The 9590-nt window shown below is 45.8% G+C and overlaps 1 protein-coding gene across 1 annotated transcript in view; it reads right to left on the reverse strand.

Moving 5' to 3' along the window:
* The window catches only part of LOC115482125 (potassium-transporting ATPase alpha chain 2-like), a 33315-nt gene that overhangs the window by 23642 nt on the left and 83 nt on the right, over positions 1–9590 (reverse strand). The window contains 6 exon segments of the mRNA XM_030221694.1: positions 2980–3172; positions 5923–5978; positions 5981–6056; positions 6307–6416; positions 6568–6648; positions 6651–6765. Coding sequence (XP_030077554.1) covers positions 2980–3172; positions 5923–5978; positions 5981–6056; positions 6307–6416; positions 6568–6648; positions 6651–6765 — 631 coding nt within the window.

A 9590-nucleotide genomic window follows, 5' to 3' on the forward strand; every position in this document is an offset into this window, starting at 1 on the left:
CTTACAATCTAACACACTTTAACATAGTACCGTACAGTGCCGTAGCGAGGGCTAATGACACCCTGGGCGGGTCACCGCTGCGCACCCCCCCCCCCCGGGTGCAGCACGGCGCGACCCCCCTCCCTCTGCGGTGCACCCCCCCTTCAGAGCGAACCCCCCCCCCCCGGACCACATTCTTACCTGCGGGAGGGCCGATCCGCCCCGAGTGCACGTCACTCGGAGCTGATTCAGCCCCGCTGGTTCCCTGCTCTCTCTCTGCCCCGGAACAGGAAGTAACCTTTCCGGGGCAGAGGGAGCAGGGAACCAGCGGGGCCGGCACCCCTCCAAGCGCGTGCACCCGGGGCGGACCACCCTCCCCCCCCCTTCCTATGCCACTGGTATCGTAGCTTAGACCACTAGAAACTGTCTGAGTCTTCTGGCTTTTCCCCACAACTACATTCTATACTCTGGAAGAATTACTGTAGAACCCATTTCTATGTGGAAAGCAACACTATAAAGAGGTAATTTTGTAAAGCTATCTTACATGCGGAAAAAAGGTTTTTAGGAAATTGTGCAGCTCTATATGCGTGTATAAATACATGCACTGAAAAAGATGTCATGCTCTTAATATGCACTTTGGAGGGAATTCAGTTAATGGCACCCAAAGTTAGGCAGGAAGACGATCCATACTAAGCTAGTGTCCTGTAAAGGCTGCTCTGCACAAAGCACCCTTTTCAAAATACCAACCTAGGGGTCCTTGTACTAAGCTGCGGGAAAAATGGCCCTGTGCTAGTGGTGGGGGCTGTTTTTACTGTGTGCCAGGGTCCTTTTTCCCCGCAGCCAGTAACCCCCCCCCAAAAATGGCCACGCGGTGAGAGTGCCATGAGGCGGGGAGCCCTTACCGCCAACCATTGAGGTGCCGATAAGGGCCCTGGTGCTAACCCGGTGGTAACTGGGCAGCATGTGGTGATGCCCGATTACCGCCAGGTTACCTCTGCACAAGCCATTTCTGGAGGTTTTCTTTTTTTCCCCCGGAAATGGCATGTGCTCAGGGCAGGACTACTGCCAGTGGCTGCGTTGGGCTGGAGGTAGTCGGAAGAGCGAGCAGTAAGCCTGCATTCGGCTTACTGCCCCCCTGTAAAAGGGCCCCCCCCCCCCCCCAGTGTGCATTTCGCTCCTAACTTTCGATACCAGCAATTATGCCTGCCAAAAGCTGGTGTAAAATTAGGTGGGCAAACAACAGTATTCTATAACATCGCACCTAACTTCTTGGAATGCGCCTGACCCACCCATGTTCCTCCTATGGCCACCCCCTTTGCATTCTATATTATGCATATGCATAACATAGAATAGGGTGCAGGGCACATGCATAAGACACTCATAATTGTTTCAAAATAATGCCAATAATTGGTTGTTATTGCTTAATTACACAATTAATTTAGGCGAGACCAACTTTAGGCGACCTATACAGAATCCAGGGGCTTGTGCATAACCATTCCCAGGGATACAGTCTGGGTGGAGCAGGGGCAGAATTGTCCTGTACATATATATTTAGTAACAGAAACAGAGGGAAATGTAGGCAGATAAAGACCATATGGCCTATCCAGTCTGTCTATTCATGCCATCTACTCTCCCTATCGCTCCCTTAGAGATCCTATGTACTTATCTCAAGTTCTCTTGAATTCAGATACTATTTTCATCTCCACTACTTCCACTGGGAGGTCGTTCCACAAATTCGCCACCCTTTCCATGAAGAACTATTTTCTCAGGTTACTTCTGAGTCTATCCCCTTTCACCTTCATCCTATACCCTATCATTGCAGAGCTTCCTTTCAACTGAAAGATACTCTCCTCCTGTGCATTTATGTCACGTGGAGGGGCATAATCAAAAGGGACGTCCAAGTTTTCATGAGGACATCCTCACAGAACATCCCCAACCAGGGGCAGGGAAACCCGTATTTTCAAAAAGATGGACGTCCATCTTTTGTTTCGATAATACGGTTAAAGACGTCCAAATCCTGAAATTTGGTCGTCCCTAGATTTGGTCATCCCTAGACTTGGTCATTTCTGATTTTCGGCGATAATGGAAACCAAGGGCATCCATCTCAGAAATGACCAAATCCAAGCCATTTGGTCATGAGAGGAGCCAGCATTCGTAGTGCACTGGCCCCCTGATATGCCAGGACACCAACCGGGCACCCTAGGGGGCACTGCAGTGGACTTCATAAATTGCTCCCAGGTACATAGCTCCCTTACCTTGTGTGCTGAGTCCCCAAACCCCCACCTAAAACACCTACCCCCAACTGTACACCAGTACCTTCGCCCTTACGGGTGAAGGGGGGCACCTACAAGTGGGTACAGTGGGTTTCTGGTGGGTTTTGGAGGGCTCGCTGTTTCCTCCACAAACGTAACAGGTAGGGGGGATGGGGATGGGTCTGCCTGCCTGAAGTGCACTGCACCCACTAAAACTGCTCCAGGGACCTGCATACTGCTGTCATGGACCTGAGTATGACATCTGAGGCTGGCATAGAGGCTTGCACAACATTTTTAAAGATGTTTTTTGAGGGTGGGAGGGGGTTAGTGACCCCAATTCCATTCGGTGGTCATCTGGTCATTTTGGGCACCTTTTTGTGCCTTATTTGTAACAAACATGTCCAGGTGAAAACGTCCAAGTGTTCGTCAGGAATGTCCTTGCTTTTTTCGATTATGGGTCAAGGGTGTCCAAGTGTTAGGCACGCCCAAGTCCTGTCTTTGCTACGCCTCACTTGTGACTAATGTCATGAACATTGCATTGAAACTACTTGTTGAATTACATCCAGCTATTTATCCTACTTCCATTGCAGTGACAAACCTTTCCTCATCTCTCAATTTAATCTTACAAAATCTAAATTTTATTTGTTCAGTGTCTCCCAGCAAATTTTATCTAGTGGCCACTTAGACTGAATAGCTAGCTTTACCCTCAAATCCCCCCAGAAGCATCGGATCCCTCCACGTTACTTACCCAGTACTCTCTCTCCCAGCCCCCCTAGTTCCATATATGCGGTTTGAAAAGCATCCTTCATCTCTTCATCCAGTGTCTGTTCTTTGCCTCCAATCATGATGGTACTACATCGATCCAGTATCCTCTCTGGTGCGCCTTTCATCACCAACAGGAACCTCTTATCATTGGGGTCATCTGTTTCATGTATTGATAGCTGTGAATGACAAGTGCAAAAGACCTTATGATTCATCATTATTAGCTACTAGGTTATTATCATGTAGAGATGACTGTTTCAGTAGAAAATGTTGTTATATCATACTACTAGTAAAAAAAGGCCCGTTTCTGACACAAATGAAATGGGCGCTAGCAAGGTTTTCCTCAGCTCCCCTGCAGCCACCCATGTCCAGCGACCCTCCTCTCCCCCTGCCCCCCCAGTCACCCATGTCCAGCAACCCTCCTCTCTCCCCTGCTCCCTCCTGCCACCCATGTCCAGCGACCCTCCTCTCTCCCCTGCCCCCTCTAGCCACCCATGTCCAGCGACCCCCTGCCCCCCTGCAGCTACCCATGTCCAGCAACCCTCCTCTCTCCCCTGCCCCCCCACAGTCCCCCATGTCCAGCGACCCTCCTCTCTCCCCTGCTCCCCCTCCAGCCACCCATGTCCAGCGACCCTCCTCTCTCCCCTGCCCCCACCTCCAGCCACCCATGTCCAGCGACCCTCCTCTGGACATGGATCAGCTGTGAGGCATGTTTTTTTTTTCCCCCTGGGTTCTGAAGTTGCCATCATAATGGCTACGGTGATGTCAGCCTGATCTTCGGAGCCTAGCAGACCAACTCGGAATGAGCCATGGTCCGAGGCAGCAAGTCAGAACGTTGGAGGTGAGAATTATTATATAGGATGAGCCACTTTTACCAAGCTATGACAAAAGGGGGCCTGCGCTGGCATCTGGGCCGAGGTCCCTTTTTACCGCAGTAGGTAAAAGGTGGGTCTGCTTTTCTCTAGGAAATGGATGTTTGGTAATTAAAGCATTTGCCACGTGGCCATTTTAGGGGGAGCCCTTACTGCCACCCATTGAGGTGGCAGTAAGGACTCCTGCCCTAACCCAGCGGTAACCGGGCAGCATGTGACACTGCCCAATTACTGCCGGGTACACACCGGTACTAGAAAAATAAATATATTTTTGTAGCACCAGATATGATGGCATGCTGGGAGTGGGAAGTGCCGCTGGGCTGCAGTGGTAGCCCGGGGAGACTTCCTTTTTAGAGAGCGGTAAGCCCACATTGGGCTTACTGCTGCTTTGTACCTTAATTCTACTCCATGCAAGCTCTTTCTCTCAAGGACCAAGGCAAGGAGCTTAGGGTCCAAGTTTAACTCTGAGGCAGCAAAAAGCCTACAAGTTACAGTGTTTGAAAGGAGTACATGTTTTGCTCAAGGCTTTCAGTTTTATTGCTACATCTGGGAAGAAAAACATTCCAGTGGAAAATATTGTATAGGCAGTTTAAATCTCCCCTGCTTAAATTTCTTATGATGAGTGCATTTTTCGCATTCAGCGCATTTTTTATGAAGTTAATGAAGTCAAAGTAGACATTTTCACTAGTAGATTTCACAAGGATTAAATTGAAAATTCATTTTCACAAGGACTAAATTGAAATTTTACATAGACCTATAAAGAATATGATGATTGGCTAATATAATAAATGAGGGATATATTGTTTGATCTTTAAGGGTAATCTCTCCTTTTGAAAAATTTTGGCCCAGTACCACATAATGTGCACTTTTTGTTACTTTGGCACATGCAATTTTGTAAAGGCAAAGGCATTCTCACAAAGTATTAATGAATACAAATCAGCTCGTTATAGTGAATTGTGCACAGCATGCAAAATAAATCTCAACAAGTCATAGGGGACCTTTTACTAAGCTGAATTAGGTGGTAATGTGCAACTAATATTTGATTATACCACTTCAAATAAAGGATCAAAGCGGTGTACAATAATAAAACATTTAAAATAATAACATATTAAAAATAACAAATCTGCAGATAACCAAGGGCTCAACCCACTCAGGTTTCAGGAACATCAACACCAAAAGCCAAGGTAAAATAACGGGCTTTAAGCATAGGCTTAAACCGATGTATCAATCTCTGTGCTTGAACCTCTAAAGGGAGTGGGCTGCATAGAAGAGGCACCAAATAAAAAATATGCCTCTCTTCATGTAACCAATAAACGAGTCTCGGTTACTGGAGGGACAGTCAGCATTAAACAATCAAAGAACGCAGAGCCCTAACTGTCACTGATGAATATTTTCATAATATACTCAATACCATCAACTTCAAATAAATCCTATACTTTACTGGTATCCAGTTATGATGCACATATAACAGGGTGACGTGATCAAATCTACGCAACCTCCCTAACAATCGAATTATCCCCAACTATCCAATTGACTAACAGCTGACATCTCTTGTCCCACAGCTACTGAAAAGGTACAATTCGAAAACAAATTTTCAAACCATGCAAGAACCACACCTCGAAGTCCAGTCATCTACAACCAACAAAGCAGCTGCTCACGGTCAATTACATTAAAAGCAGATGCCAGGTCTAGGGAAATAACCAAAGCTATCTCACCTCGATCTAAAATCAAACGTAACTCACTAAGCAATCCCACCAAGGTAGTTTCAGTACTATAACCATACTGAAATGCCATGTGCCTAGGATGCAACACCCCTGACCCTTCAATAAAATCCACTAGTTGATACACCTCTAATTTTGCCACCACTTTCGCCAAAACACAAAGCTGGAAACCACGAGGAGCAGGGCCATAAAATTGAAAGGCAGTTCAAGTACTGCAGGTCATTAATGGCTTTACATCATATCAGTTTGTCCTTGAATTCAGAAAGATATGGATCTGGTAGGGTATGCATGATATTGTTTTCAGGACAAAATTTTAAAAAATAAATAAATACACACCTGAAATTTGTTTGTGGAGTTGAACGGTACTTCACTCACTTTTCTGTTTGGTCCCTAATGCCCATTACATTTCCTGTGATGACTTCAGAAAACTTCAACAGGGCCGTTTCTGAGGCATCTCCCACCACAACTCTCTGCAAACAAAGGGAAACTGTATTCCAGTAAACAAGCAATTGAGAAGAACCAGTGGAAGACAGGGACAGAGAGACTGCAGTAAGGGTAAGTTCTTTGGGTCTGTTGACTTCCTGGAAGTCTGAATAAACATGAAAGAAAGGGACTGGAAAAACCCTGCAGATGCCTTCAGAACAAAACAAGCAACTAAGGAAGCCCAACTGGTCTACGAAACTTTCTCAGAGGAAAGAGGATTCGATTATCTCTGTGTACCTTCAATATTGGGGCATTTTCTTGTCCAGGTCTGAATTCAGCTCGGTTGCAAAGGGTTACAATCTTTATCAAGGCATTCCAGGTTTCAGAATGTTGGTCAAATGACTGAGCTAAAATAAAATAAAACAATGGAATATTAATTTCATGATAACAAACCATTTTAACTCTGGAGAAAATACAGAAGGAAAAGGTGAAAACAGCAATGAGGCTATGCTGCCCATCTCTGGTTGTCTAGGGTTATGCCGACGCTAGTATATTTACATGTTTGATCTTCACTGGTGTCAGCTGAATGTATCTGGTTGTCAAACCAAAGATGGGCTACAGTCATCCTGTTTTGGGTGAAGTTCCTGTCTTGTCAGAGCAGATAATGGAGGTGGAGCCAAGTGTCTCCACTGCTTCCAGGTTCTTCACCAGGCAGTTCTTCTTTGCCATTCGTTTTGCTGTCAGAGAGAGGGTTACCTAGAACAGTGGACATATACACCCACTGTTAGCCAGATAACACTTGTGATTTTCTAGTACGCCCCAGAGTTGTAAAATCCAGTGGCAACAAGTTGTTCAAAGCACCTTTTGCAGTTGCTACTTCTGAAAGGGAAGGAATGGGGGGGGGGGGGGGGGAAGAGTGGCATATATTTTAACACACAAACACACACCTGTTGTTTCCTCCTGCAACCTAAACACCTCCCTGGGAATGCTTCTTCTTAAAAGTGGGCATTTTGTAAAAGCCCGAATGCACTTCCAGTTGTTCTAACAACTCTCCAGCAAAGCAATCTAGCTACCCAGAGTCAACATAAATAGGTGGAAAATAATAAATTAACGGATCAGTATTCAAAGGCATTTATCAGGGATGGAGCAGTTTCTAGACTAAGTGCCAGTGAGAGGAATATTTAGTGCCAGTAACTGGATAAAGCCAATGAATATTTCTGCTGTCCAGCATGACACCACTGAGATATTTATGGGGTGGTCCATGGGTGGTCCTTGAATAGAGCCAGAGGTTTTCCGCTTAGGCAATATTCTATCTATCTACTTATCATTTCTATAGCGCTACAAGGCATACGCAGCGTTGAATATTCAGTGCCATTACCTGGATAAATATCTGTATAACCAAAAGCAGCAGAACAAAATCTTTGTGGGTAATGGCTGAACATCACTGCTATTTGGATGCTGCTGCCAGTTCAGTGCTCTACCCAGATTTTTGTCTGTGGCACAGGTGTTTAAAAAAAAAAAAACTGCTGACCACTGCAGGCTCAATATCTGGGGTGGGGGGGAGGAGTAAATAAATAAACTCTGGCTAAATCCCTTAAGAATTGCTCTCATTATCTCTCTGCCTCATTGATATGGAAAATGTACAGAAAGAGAATCCTAACGTCATGCATTTTCTTGGTTTTCAGCAAGTATAGGTAGCCATTAATAATCTGGCCGATATTCAGAACTATTTAACTGGACAGGAGCGGCTTCTGGCTGGTTACATAATGTTTTAGCGCCCTGACCACGGATTTCAGAAGGAGGGCTAGATTCTATATATGATGCCTGAAAATTCCACGCAGAAAAAAAAATACGCCTAGGTGTATTCTCTAATGTACGCCTACATTTTATAGAATAGGTTTACATTTCCATATGGTATATAGAATAGGCCAAGCGCCAGTCCACACAACTAAATTTAGTCGCAGTCAATTACGCCAATTAAAACCTGGTGTAAATCCCAATGCCTAAATTAGATGCAAAGCGGGTGTATTCTATAACAACGTACATAGAATACTGGGTAAGCATGCCTAACTTTGGGCGCTAGCATTTACAACAGGCTAAGTCTGGCACCCAAAGTTAGGTGTAGAAATCAGTGCTAAACGCCATTCTATAAAGGACGAACACCTTTACAGAATAGTGCTTAGTGGTGATTTTTTTCTGCATCCATTTTTGTGTACTATTTATAGAATTCCCCCATGTGCATGTCAGCAGCAGCCCCTCCCATGCTCCATCCACGTGAATGCCCCCCCCCCCCTTGCATTTATGCCCTGTGCCACTTAGGTGATTTTCTGCAACTTAAGCAGATATATGTGTACTTACGTGCCAAAAGGCTGGTATATTCTGTACATTTACACTTTCAAGTGGCGCATAAGTGCAGGCTCCCAGTTATAGAACTGGCCTTAAGTGTGGGCTGCAGGGATGAACTGACTATATGAGCAACCTGGCAGTACCTGAGGGCATAGGGCAGTGGCGTGGACCCAATACTTCCATCCCACATGCCCAACATCCCTCTCTCCTCTCTGTCCCCAGGATCAGGACACCACCTCCCTCCCCCTCCTATGCTCTCATCTCAGGACCCCCCCCCCCCTTTCGTCCATCCAGGCAGGAGCAGCGGCAGGTACACTGGCTGTCTGCTGCTGAAATTTCCCTCTCCCATGGCCCACCCCCTTCTGACTACTTCCTTCTCCCAAAAAGGTGGGCCAAGACAGAGGGAAGGTCTGACATCAGTGGCCGGCCTAAATGAAAAGGTCAGTGGCACTGTAGGCAGGGGGAGAGAGAGGCAGCAGGACTGGGGGGGGGGGGGGACATAATGATCCTAATTGCCCAGGGCCCAGATCACTGTCAGTCCACACCTGGTGGAATGCATTTCTTTAATTATCTCCTCTTATATATGTAGCTTTGCATTTGTCTGGCAGTTACACATGCAAGTTACAAAATGTGCCCTCAAATGTCTAAATGTTGGCAAATACGAGTAATGTCCCACAGGAAGCCACTCTTTTTTCTTGTCTTTTATTTAACATGACTGTTCCTTGTTGAATATGTCCACAAATACGTATGTGCTCTTGTATGTCTTTGTCTCCCAGATTCTACATATGGCACCGATCAAAGATGCACGCACAAATTAATTGGCTTAGAAGCCAAGTCACTGCAATAAACTGAAGTTATCAATTATTGCAGTTAATTGCCATTATCAAAAATGTGCAAGGACGACTTCCTGAGCATTATACTATAACCCTGCAAGCCTAAATCCAATTCAGAAAGGGGCGTGGCTAGTGGTGGGGCAGGGGCATTCCAAAAGATTGTGCACAGAGTTATGGAATTGCTCGCATCTTGTGCCCAAATACCAAGAGTTGGGCATTTACACCAGGACTCACGTGGCATAAATACTGGTGCCCAAATTTGGGTGAGGGAATGGACTCTTAAGCGCTATTCTCTAAAGAGCACTCCCTGTATAGAATAGCGCTCCATGCCAACCTTTTTTCTAGCATCCAAATTTCCTGAATCTGGTCCTATAGTATTCTACAGCGCTCTGTGTTCAGCAA

Source organism: Microcaecilia unicolor, chromosome 12 (genome assembly GCF_901765095.1).
Source record: "Microcaecilia unicolor chromosome 12, aMicUni1.1, whole genome shotgun sequence".
Lineage (NCBI taxonomy): Eukaryota > Metazoa > Chordata > Amphibia > Gymnophiona > Siphonopidae > Microcaecilia > Microcaecilia unicolor.